Source organism: Acomys minous (genome assembly GCF_964271855.1).
Source record: "Acomys minous genome assembly, chromosome: 19".
Lineage (NCBI taxonomy): Eukaryota > Metazoa > Chordata > Mammalia > Rodentia > Muridae > Acomys > Acomys minous.
This window is the reverse complement of record NC_140499.1, coordinates 60068967-60080335: the sequence shown is the minus strand read 5'-3', so window position 1 is coordinate 60080335 and position 11369 is coordinate 60068967. Positions and strand designations below refer to the sequence as shown.

At 53.6% G+C, this 11369-nt stretch overlaps 2 protein-coding genes across 17 annotated transcripts in view; one reads left to right on the top strand and one right to left on the bottom strand.

The window, feature by feature from the left end:
* The first annotated feature begins 112 nt into the window (after positions 1-112).
* Positions 113-9526, top strand: LRRC71 (leucine rich repeat containing 71). Of its 5 annotated transcripts, none has more exons than XM_084768414.1 (16): positions 113-851; positions 3202-3351; positions 3466-3595; positions 3732-3806; positions 3907-3984; positions 4670-4738; positions 4921-5080; positions 5154-5237; positions 5310-5399; positions 6116-6265; positions 6428-6521; positions 6882-6970; positions 7827-7868; positions 7948-8059; positions 8343-8464; positions 8660-9526. In XM_084768414.1, exons 1-16 carry the CDS (start codon positions 692-694, stop codon positions 8768-8770), a joined length of 1716 nt encoding a protein of 571 aa, XP_084624540.1. In that variant the 5' UTR covers positions 113-691; the 3' UTR covers positions 8771-9526. The 5 variants fall into 5 exon arrangements, with proteins under 5 accessions (XP_084624540.1, XP_084624539.1, XP_084624543.1 ...); XM_084768413.1 differs by having other exon boundaries at positions 7945-8059; XM_084768417.1 differs by lacking the exon at positions 3466-3595 and having other exon boundaries at positions 3731-3806; positions 7945-8059.
* Positions 9527-9683: 157 nt separating this feature from the next.
* The window catches only part of ARHGEF11 (Rho guanine nucleotide exchange factor 11), a 109980-nt gene continuing 108294 nt past the window's right edge, over positions 9684-11369 (bottom strand). For all 12 annotated transcript variants that reach the window (XM_084768390.1, XM_084768401.1, XM_084768395.1 and 9 more), the window contains one exon: positions 9684-10700. In XM_084768390.1, the coding sequence (XP_084624516.1) occupies positions 10642-10700 (59 nt within the window). In that variant the 3' untranslated portion in view covers positions 9684-10641. The remainder of the gene's footprint in view (positions 10701-11369) is intronic.

Sequence of the window (11369 nt, the reverse complement as noted above, 5' to 3'; positions counted from 1 at the left end):
AGTGTCCCACAGAGCCTAGTTTGGAGGTCTCCTCAGAGGTAGCCCTGCAGAGAGCAGCATCAACGTTTTTAGGGCTGGGGTCCATGTGGTGGCACCGGATGAGGTGCTGGACTACAAGAAGCGAAACAACTCAAAGGGGCCCCGGGATAGCAAAAGGGGAAGGATGGGACCTTCTGGATCAAATCAGCAGTCTGAGCCTCCAGGAAGCTGAATAGCGCTGGTAAAGAACTCGGCATTAGCCGGGAGCAGCTTGCTGGGGCCTTTACTAACTGGGAACGCTCTCCAGAGAGTGAACCTCCAACGACTACCACCGGGCTTGTCGTTGTCGCCCTCCCTGGCCCCTCTCTCCTCCTCTCTGTGAGTACGGACTGTTAGGGGCCTGCTCCCTCTGCCCAAGAATCCACTCATCGGTCACGGCCCCACGCTGATTCTAGGCTGCCCGAGCCCATCTCTGTCCGTAGCCCCTGCGCTAAGCCACGCCCACTGGCTCCGGCGTCTGAGGCCCACCACGTGCACTCCTGCTTTTCCGTTGCTCTGGCCACAGCCCCACCCAACCAGGCTCAGTTGCCCTGGAGAGGGCAGTCGTGCAGTCGCTTGGTCAGTTGGGTCTGTGTGTGGAGATCCTTAGGGTGAGGCCCACAGAGTTCTGCCTCATCTTGCCTCTCACACGAGGGGGTCCAGAACCACCAGTATGTCAAATGAACCAAGTGTTACAGGGACCTCACCCAGGACACCGCGTCCTGGGACCCAGAAGTCATCCAGCACGGTAACCAAGAAGGGGGATCGGGCTGCTAAAGAGAAGCCAGCAACTGCCTTGCCACCCTTGGGTGAGGAGGAGCCAAAAAATCCTGGTACGCTGGCAGGGCTGGGGTTGACTGAGCCCCAGAGTTTGGGTGGTTTATTATTATCGTTGTCATTGTTAATTAAATCTGGTCTGCAACTTGCTATATAGACTAGGCTGGTCCAGAACTCAAGAGTTCTACCTATCTCCGCTGAGATCAAAGGTGGGTTGTCACATCCTGTCTCCTCAGGGGTTATAGCCTTTAAAGAGTACACATTGTCGGGGGATGCTGGGATGCACAGTAAGATGTGACAAGATTTGACAGAGAAGGTGGGAGTAGAGGTGGGAAGATCCTACAGTGCTGTGAGAGGGTTGGGTTTTTTGTTTTTATTTTTTTTTTCAAGACAGGGTTTCTCTGTGTGGCCTTGGCTGTCCTGGACTCCCTTTGTAGACGAGGCTGGCCTTGAACTCACTGTGATCCTGCTGCCTCTGCCTTCCGAGTGCTGCGATTAAAGGCACGTACCCCGACGCCTGGCTCTGTGGGCTCTATAGATATCCATGTAACCAAGTTATGTTTTGAGTATCTGCCCTGTGGCCACGGTCACAATTCTGCTTTGGCATATTTCAAGAAAACCGTTAAAGTTGGAATAAACAGAGCCATGGGCTTTTCCTGTTGCAAGTGGCAGAACTCAGAACCAATTAAGCACAAAAGGGAATATGACAGACAGGGTCTTGATATAATTTGATGCTTTTGTTATCAAAGAGGGCCAGAGACCTGTTTTCCCTGGAATAGAGATAAAACAACCCAGGAAAGAACTGGGCGGGGGGGGGGGGGAGGCATCTTCCACAGGGAAGACAAGATAGGGCTGAGTTCACTGGGCACATAAAGGGCGCACACTTGAAATCCCAGCACTTGGAATGCTGAGGCAGGAGCCACCTGAGTTATAAAACTTGGGCTGCATACAAAGCAAGACCGTGACTCAGAGGAAAAAAGAAACACTGGCTTTGCCTGGAGAGGAGAGGAAACAAGGTCAGCAGCCAGATGAGTTGTGCAGGGACAGTGGTAGCTGGCACAGACGGTGAAGGTGTGTAAGAGGATGTGCTGGCTCCTGCAGGGTGGAAGTGATGAGTTGGCGAGGGGTGGGGTGGGGGCGTGAGAGGGGGAGGAGGAGAGAGTGCTAGCTGGGGAAGAGATGGCTGGCACTCATGAGGAAGGAGGGGCCTGCAGGGTGGGCCTTCAGGAGTAGGCTCAGCAGGAATAAAGAGTGGCCGAGGGGAATGCTTTGGCAACTTGTAGGGTGCTGGGATGATCTGACTGCCTAGGATGGGTCAGGATGCTGCCTGAAAAGGTGCAAAGCAAAAGGCTCAGGCAAGGATGGCCTGAGCAGCTTTGGCAAATGCAGGGGTGAGAACTCAAGGGACAGCTATACAGGCACCCGGAGAAGGGTAACATGGAGGTTCCAGAGACTTTTATCGGTTACCATTGTAGGTCCTGGCAGGGGCAGATGCGGGTCTCACATGGGACAGAGATAGGCATGTAGATTTAGAGCAAACTCCCATCAGATGGCCAGTTTTTCAAACTGTGAGTTGGGCTGTTTGCACTGCTGTGAGGAGGACAGGAGTAAGTTCCTTTGAGACACTAGTATGGAATAAAGCTGCGAGGGCCGGGCATAGCGGGTGTCTAACAGACTGTTCAGGTGATTGCCACGGATGTTAAAGTTTGAGGGGCTCAGCTCTTGAGAGGCTAGTGATGCCAAGGAGGGTGAGGGGCACAGCCAATAGAGTACAGCCGGCCTGCACATGTGTAGGGCTGTATGGGGCTGCCCACCCTCCACATGTGTCCTTCTAAATGGTAAATTGGGCTAACTGGTGGAGCATTTCCCAAGTGTCTGAGTTTACACTGACAGCTGGGCACCGGAGCAAAGTGGCTCTTTACCTTCTCCTCAAAGAGTTCTGAGGGCTTTCTGTGTCATGTGGCGCAGGGTAACGTGGGGCCAGGCTGTGCAGGTCAGGCACAACTGACTGACACCTGGGTGCTGTCATCGATTTTCTGGCGGTTGGCAAGAGTTCCTCATTTCCAGAGCCCTTCCTGGGTTACTGTGGAGAGAGCAAGGGGGTCTCTTGGGAGTGGGTGGGGTGGTGCCGGTGCCGGTGCCAGGCACCAGGTCTGCAGAACCTCAGGATGGTAGGTGGTGGGCTGAACTAACAACTTACTGAGGCAACGATTATTTAAAAAAACCTTTCCAAACACTGGGACACTGCCTAGCAAGTACTATATAAAAAAGCGTGAAACAGGCCAGCAACCCTCCTTTCCGTGAGCTCTTGCCTTTTCCCCAGTGTTTTCAGCATTGCTTTTAGCAAAGCAGCTTCTGCTTGGGGCTGCTGTGAGCACGGAGGCTCACCCCTCTGCTACCCTGCAGAGGAGTATCAGTGCTCTGGGGTCCTGGAGGTAGACTTCGCTGAGCTCTGCACACGGTCAGGCTACACAGACTTCCCCAAAGTTGTCGTCCGGCCACGACTCCAACAGAACTTTATCCATTCTGCCTCCGTCTCAGAAAAACCTACCCAAGGTGAGCCACAGTCCACCCAACCCACTCACTGGGGTGGCTGTTGGGAGCAGGGCGCTGCAGCCTCAGGCACCCTCACATTCACCACCCCTCTCACCCCCGCCCCCCACCTTCTAGATGACCAGAGGCTGTCGGCATCCTGCAGCCAAAACAGCCTGGAGAGCAAATATGTGTTCTTTCGGCCCACCATTCAGGTGGAGCTGGAGCAGGAGGACAGCAAGGCAGTGAAAGAGATCTACATCCGAGGAGAGTACTGCCCTCTCTACCTCTTGCTGCCTCCTCCATATGCCCCCCTCACCCCCCCCCCCCCACTACTGGCACACAGCAGGCCACATCAGGTGTCTTCTAGGTCTGAGATGCCTTTGGCCTTTTTTCTCCTCAGGTTGGAAAGTTGAAGATCGGATTCTGGGTATCTTCTCCAAATGTCTGCCGTCCCTTAGCCAGCTGCAGGCCATCAAGTGAGAGGCATTGTGGGAGGTCAGCCTCTGGCTGTGCCTGGGAGACTGTGGGGATGGGGCTTCCCGTGGGATGTGTCCAGCTATTTGTTTCTAATCCCAGCTTGTGGAAGGTGGGGCTGACGGATATGACGCTGACCACTTTCATCGCCCTTTTGCCTCTCTGTTCATCTACACTCAGGTCAGTTGTGGTGAGGCTCCAGTGCCTAAGTGGCCTGGCTAGGGCGGTGAGGCAGTTGCCTAGAGTTAGCAAGTCCCATCTGGAGGCCTAGCCTGGCACCTGTATGGAAACGGGGCTCGGCCCATGTAGGTGGTGGGGTTCCCACCTGAGGAGTCACTGTTTTAGGCCACATGGCTTCCACAGAGGCCTTTCAAGTCTCACCCTTTCTTTTCTCCATCAGCCCCAACCCCTCCATAGAGATTAGGGCCCAGTAGAGCCAGCGGGGAGAGCAGGGCCTGGGAACAGAGGCGGCTCTGCAGCAGTGTAGCACCGTGGACTTGGGGGAATGGCCGTGCATGAAGGAGCGCTGGCCTGAGTCTGTGTGCATGAAGCCCTGGGAGGCGGCAGTGGGTGGGGCTGAGCTAGCCTTGTAGGAAATGTCACTAGTTCTAGCCACTGCAGAAGACAAGAGTACATGGCACAGGGCCTGGGTACCCAGAAGTAGCACTCAGTGAAGGCCATCTTAGAGACCAGCGTACCACAGGTCGGCTCAGGACACCGGCCCCTCACATGGCCATATAGTTCCCATATTGGGGGATAGATATTCTTAGGCTCTGCTTTCCAGATGCTCCCAAAGACGCACATGTTCAGTCTGCTCCCCTCCTGCTTCCAACCCTTGGTGGGCTCAGCGTCTTCTCCCTCTCAGGAGGGTGACTCTGGAGGGGAACCCACTGCCGCAGCAGTCTTACTACAAGCTCATGGGACTGGACAGCACGTGAGCCCTCTTGACTTCACCTTCCCTGGGCCTGTCCCCCATTCCAAGTCACCTTTAGTCCTTACCTTTGTCCCTCGGCACTTCTAATTCCAGCCCCTCCACCTGTGAACTAGATGGAACTGCTCATGTCCCCAAGAAGCACCAAGCCCGGGGAACACTGGCTCTCCCTCTTCCTGCCCTAGGATTGCTCACTTATCCCTGAGGAACAACAACATCGACGATCGCGGGGCGGAGCTCCTGGGCCAGGCACTGTCCACAGTGCACAACAGCAACCGGACCCTCGTTTCACTGAACCTGGCATTCAACCACATCGGGGATAAGGGCGCGGGTTACATCGCGGATGTGCGTGCACTGGGACACATCCTGTGTGTGGGTGCCCACTTGCCCTTGGCTTACAGGCCATTCTGTTCTCCAGGGGCTGAGGCTGAACCGCTCTCTGCTCTGGCTGTCCCTGGCGCACAACCAAATTCAAGACAAGGGCGCCCTGAAGCTGGCCGAGGTGGGTTTGCACGCTGGGTGGGGCAGGGGACCTGAGGCAGGTGTCTGACGCAGGGAGCTGGCCTTGCCTCAGGTCCTGCGCCCCTTTGAGCTGACCCACAGGGAAGTGGTGGAACGGAGGCGCCTGTTGCTGGAGAAAGGATCGCAGGAGCGGTCTAGATCGGTGAGAAGCTGCCTGGTTCCAGGCCAGCTGTGTTTGTTCTCCAGGTCGGCTGCTTTGCTGCCAGCTGCCCAGGGCTCTTTAAATTGCTCCCACCCTCTTAGCCAGGGTCTGCCATGTCCAGCTTGGAGCTCTAACTGCACAGCTATTCTAACAATTAGTGTGGTTAAGAGATATTGCTGTGACCACCTTGCATGAAACTCTCCCTTCCACATTACCAGTTTCTGATCTTGAACTCGGTGCTCAACCCCCCGTGCCTCACTTTCCTCAGCTAAGCAGGGCAACTGTTTTCTTCACAGAATTGAGGCAATCAAAGGAGTTACTATAGTGCATTTGGAATACTGCCCAGCACTTAGTTCAACAAAGGCTAGGCATGATGTGAACCTTGCCAGTTAGGAGGCAGATGAAAGACAAGTTCAAGGGCAGCCTGAGCTACCAAGTGAGACCCTGGCTCAATAGAACCAAGGTCTGGAGGTATAGAATAGTAGAGTATGTGCCTAACATGCACAAGGCCTGGGGTTTGGTCCACAGCACTGCAATAAGCAAACAAACAAATCCACCTTGGGCTATTTCCCTCTTCTATGAGGAGCCAGAGCCTCCATCTTGTTTGTTTCTGAGCTCTTTTCTTGCCAAAAGCAGCTCTGTCCCAGACCAACAGACGGGCAGGGAAGGGAAAGGCTCTAGTTACTTCCCTCACACCCTCCCATTTGTGAGCACAGCCTTCCTCCTCCCGACACGGGGACTCCAAAATGGACCGTGAAAAGTCTCAGACGGTGGGGGCCACCAGTGCTGCTTTGTCGGACAAGCCAGAAAAGATGCAGTCATTGAAAGCCCCTAAGGGTCTGGGCAAGAAAAAGGAGAAGCCGGGGGTAGGTGTGCTGGTGAGAGGGAATCTTGGGCCCTAAGTGGGGAGGGCAGCAGGAAGAAGGACAGATGGATTTGGCCTTCAAAGGCATCTCTCCGGCCAAACCTTCATATATCCTTCCTCTGGGAGGTAGGGTATCCATTATGTCTTCTCACATCCCTCACAGGAAATTGTGAAGAAGGAAGAAAAGTCGGGATCTGGGCAGTCACCCACACAAGGGACCCCTAAGAAAGAAGATGCCACAAAGGCGGGCAAGGGGAGTAAGTGTGAGACACCCTCTGCAGGAATCTTCCCCACATGGAAGAAGAGCCTTGGGCAGCAGGGTGCACGGGCCTGTTCGGGCCTGGCTGTGTCTGCCTGGAGCTGTTCTTCCATGTCTCTCCCTGGGCCTTATTTCTCACTGACACATGGCGGCCCACTAGCTTCATCCTGTCTTGTAGGATGAGGCCTTCATGGCTGTCCTCAGAAAAGGAGCCTATCAGCTTGATAGGGGATGTTCCTATGTCCCCCAGAATCTCAGAGTTTGGGGGATCTCTGCCTTACCAAGCCCCTTTCTCTGGGGAGTTTGGGTGGTGTCAGGGGCTCTGCTCTGTGCATTCTGGCTCCTCTTCTGGTCCCAGAGGTAACCATCCCTGAGCAGAAGATGAGCAAGGGAAAAGGGACGAAGATGGGGAGCAAGGAGAAGCGCAGCATCCTCCTGGACTCAGAGGTAAGTGGCCCCCAGGAATGGCCGCCCAGCTCTCACTGCTTAGGCAGCTGTCTCTATAACCCTCCACCACAGCCCACACGGGAGTCCTATCTGACCTGCACCTGCGGAGGTGACACTCGGAACTCTCTGCTCCCACTCTTATTTGGCAGGCCCCTTTATCTCCCTGTCTAGAAGCCCCACTTTGGACCTGCTGCCCAACTGAAGCTATGTTCTCAAAAGCCTTCAAGCTTACCACCAGCCACCCATACAGGCATGGGTTGCTTTTGCCACTTAGGTGCTCCCTAAGGTACTTCCAGTCACCACACTGCTCCACACAGGACTCCTCTTTCAGACCCTTTCAGCTCCTTTCCTTAGGAAGCCTTCCTGGCTCCTAGTCCCCCACCCTTCATCTCTATGGTCTCGGTTCTTCCCATGAGGAGACTCCACAACCCTGGAAAGGAAAGCCCTGCCTTTCTAGGAGTCTTTCCTGGCACCCAAGACAAGTTCTGGCAGGAAAGCAAGTCAGACAGAAGGAGGCTGGCTCTTTAATTCACACGGCCACAGTGTCTACCTTTGTCTTGGGCAGACTCCTCCTCCTCACTGGGAGCATCAGTTTTGGCTCTTCTAAAACCCTGGTCCCATGTGGACTCAGAGCCTTTGTACCTACCATGTTCCTTGCTTGAGGAACCCACCCTCTTCATCTTAGAGTGCCTGTATGCTTTCAACTTTCACTCCTAGGCTGCCTCTTTTAAAGTCTACACTCCCATAGTCCTCTACTCTCAGGGGCCCCTCCACACCACATTCCTGTTAATCCTATGGCTCCCCCACACCAAGGAACTTTTTGAGGGTATGGGCTTATTTATCTTTGTTTCTCCAGAACCTAGGACAGAGCCTGAATTATAACCAGCAGTCAAAGCCTGTATGTTGAATGAATGAATGAATGAGCCTGTTGACCAGCTCCCCTCTCCTCTGCTGCAATTAGTATTCTGCTTTAGCAGCTGCTTGTTGAAGCTACAGAGATGGTTAACCCTCTCCTGGAGCCCGTGGAACACCGAGATGGGAAGGTTTTCATGCCTGGCAACAGGGTCCTTTTGCACCTCAACCTCCTCCGTATGTTTGCTAGCCTTGCCTATCCTTACTATGGGACTGCCTGGGCTCCGTCCTGCTAAGGGGTGCCACCCCAACCCCATGGGGTGTACTTGATTCTCCAGTAGTTGAGAATCACTTTGTCAGCCCCGTGGGGCTGGGCGGGGATCCAGGGCAGTAGCTAGGTGGGGAAGAGGTGAAGCTGTGAAGTAGAAAGGATAGGAGTAGAGAGCTAGTTAAAGTGGAAATAGGGGGAGCTGGGCTGCCAGGTGTGACGTCAGATGCCATTGTCTGTGCCTCCTCTCAGGAAACCGAATCACAGAAGTGGGACTGGAAGGCTTCCTCACTGCCGTGCAATACCAGGTTCAGGTCTCCAAGGCCAGGACTTCATCCAAGGCCCCCATGGGGCTGCTGGGGCTGTCCCTTGCGGTAAGTCTGTAGCCCCCTTCCAGAAGGTCTCATTGCCTTGAATCTTGTTTCAATGCAGCACCCCACGTTTTCTGCAGTTAGCAAATGGTGTGGCTGCCTTCCTCTGCTCACCAGTTCTAACACTCTGTCCGGGGCACTGTTTTCTCCTGGAGACAAACCTTCATTCCTGTTAACTTTCCTTTTCTTCTCTTTCAGAAAAACTGCTTTGACCCGCAGTGTCCAACACACATCATGATTCAGGAACTGATGCTGCCAAGGGACCCTGTGAAAGCCAAGGTCAGGGAGGAGGAGGCCACAGCTACCTAGGCCTCCCCTATCTCCTTGGCCCAGTAACACATAGTCTATTGCTGTGCTGTTCTTTGAAAATCACTCCGGAACCATTTGGAACATCTGGGCTCTAGTCTGTTCATACCCCTTGGCTAGACATGACAGAATGGTGGCCTGGCTCATCCCATGGCTCCACTAGGGTCCCAGCAGCATGCACACAGCTTAGGATGATGGGGGTCAGTCAGCATCACTGACGGAAGGAGTAGGCTTGGAACTAAGACCCAGCACTTCCTGCTGCTTATATCTCCATGTGTTGGTCTGGTCTGCAAGAGGCCAGGGCTCAGCTTTAAAAGACAAAGGCACTCTGGAGAGAGAACTGTATCCATACTTGCCCAGCAAAGGCCAAACAGCAGACATGGCAAGTCAGCAAGTAGAAATCGTGGGCACAGAGAGGACATCCACAGTGAGGCTGCCTCTGCTAAGAGTGCTGGAGAGCCCATGGCAGCACGCAGGCAACCTCCCTCACCTCCAGCCCCTCTGCCTACCAGAGCTCCATCTTCTGCACTGCTGCTGAGCGGCTCCAGGCACATCTCTCCCATCGCTCTTAAGTACAAACACTATCAAGGTGCACATGGTCATCTATCGTGGCTTCTCCAGTTATGTGCCGGGTTCTCTAAAGCTGTCTTCAGCCTTACATCAGTTCAACTGCCATGGCTAATCCCTGATCTGTGGGAGGGGGAGTGAGGGCAGGTCATGACACCCTTTGTGTGAAGTGATCACAATGTCAACTGCCCAACCTCTCTCTGCTGGGAAGGCACACGCCTGAAACCTTGGGGGAGGTGGCAGGACCTGTGTGGCAGGGCTCTCTTAGCTCCCTGTACCCATCCTTGACTAGTCACACCAACAGCCTCATAACTTCTATCAGTCCAAGAATCATACAACCACAATGGAAGAATATTTAACTTTTCTTTAAAAAAATCTTAACCATGAAAGGAAGAAAATAAGAGTATACATTATTTTAACAGCAAAACAGTCATTTCCATATCTATACTTTATATATTATATATATTTATATATATGTATATATACACCTAGCACAGTGCGTATGTTCATCAGTGGGGAGTGGAGTGAGGACACGTGATGAACCAAGGATGCTGTGGCCCCTGGGGAAGGTCCCTGACTGAACTCAGTGACTTCAGCAATCCAATCCACATCTCTCCTAGGGTCCGTACCTGTTGTATGTTTCTAGGGGGCGAATGTGGAAGGGGTAGGCATGGGTTGGGTAAGAAGCTCCCTGCACAGGCATCTCCTAACAGTGAGAAGGCCTAGGCTTCAGAGGTGGGCCCCGGAGCTGGCAGGGCTGGAGTCTGGGAGACCTCCCTGCCTGCCTCTCTCATCTTAGTTGTCTCTCTGACTGGTTGAACATGCCAGGGACAGAAAAAAAGGCTACGTTATTTACAATGGCAAAGATGCACATATAATAGACATATTTATAGGAAACTAAGGACAAAGAGGAGTGCTGGGCACCCAGCTGTCTTGGGCCTAGGAAGAAGGGGAGGAAAAAAGTGCATTTACACACGTCTCCTCCTTTGACTTGCACACCTGAGGGCACTGCACATAGCACACCCCACACCTCTATGTGGCTATGTGGGGTGGAAGGGCAGACCATTGTGGGAAGCCTTTCTGTTGTGGTCAGCATGCTCAGGAGATGAAAGCCATGGAGACTTGGGCTAACAGGAGGAAGAGACACTGAGACTGGACTGTGTCCAGTGTGAACAGACCAGGCACCATGCGGCCTCCCCAGTCCCGCGGCGTCTTTCGAGGGGAGGCCTGGGTCTCCTAGTGGTGTGCTCTGGCTCAGGCAGACTCCAGCACAGTGGAGAAGCACATGGCTCTGCTTGTCTGGATGGCTACGGTCCTGGTGACGCAGCTGTGTCTGTGGCACTGTCTTCCAGGGGGGTGTCGGAGCCTGTGGGAGGAGGGTGAGGGTGAGATGTTCTCTTTCAAGTCCCTGGCTGACTCTTTAGCACCAGCTGTTGGTGACAAAGCATTCTCCTCCAAAAACTATTTTTTATTAAAAAATTTTTTTACTTATGTGTAATGGAGTGTGTGTAGAAGTCAGACAACTTGCTGGAGTCAGCTCTGTCCTTCCACTGTGTGAGTCCTAGGGCTTGAACTCAGCTGGTCAGGCTTGGCGAGTCATCTTGTCAGTCCAACCCTCACTTTTCTGACTCGCCCCCAAACCAAGACAGGTAAATGTGTTTTAACTTTTGAGTCAGGCCATGGTAGTGGCCCTCATAACCCAGATCTGAGCCACTAAGAACCTTCAGCAGAGGTAAGACCGAGTCCCTCCTGGTACAATGCCTCCTCAACATAAGGAGGGTTCAGTGAGATGGTTCATGGCTAAGACTACTTTCTGCTCTTCTGGAGGACCCAGGTTCAATTCCCAGCACCCACGTGGCAGCTCGCGACCACCTGTAACTCCAGTTCTACTCCTCTTCTAGGGACGGCATGCATGTGGCATACGACTAACATGCAGGCAAAGGGTTCTCTGTTAGCCCCTATCTGTGGGGAGCCTCTGTGTGGCTTCCCTAAAAAGTTCCCTTTCTGGGGCTGGAGACAGACACTGTCATGCAAG

Coding starts and splice junctions, on each gene's coding strand:
- LRRC71 (XM_084768413.1), top strand. CDS start 692: ATGTCAAATGAACCAAGTGTTACAGGGACCTCACCCAGGACACCGCGT. Junction 6,266..6,427: donor AGAAAAAGGAGAAGCCGGGG/GTAGGTGTGCTG, acceptor CATCCCTCACAG/GAAATTGTGAAGAAGGAAGA. Junction 7,869..7,944: donor ATAACCAGCAGTCAAAGCCT/GTATGTTGAATG, acceptor ATTCTGCTTTAG/CAGCTGCTTGTTGAAGCTAC.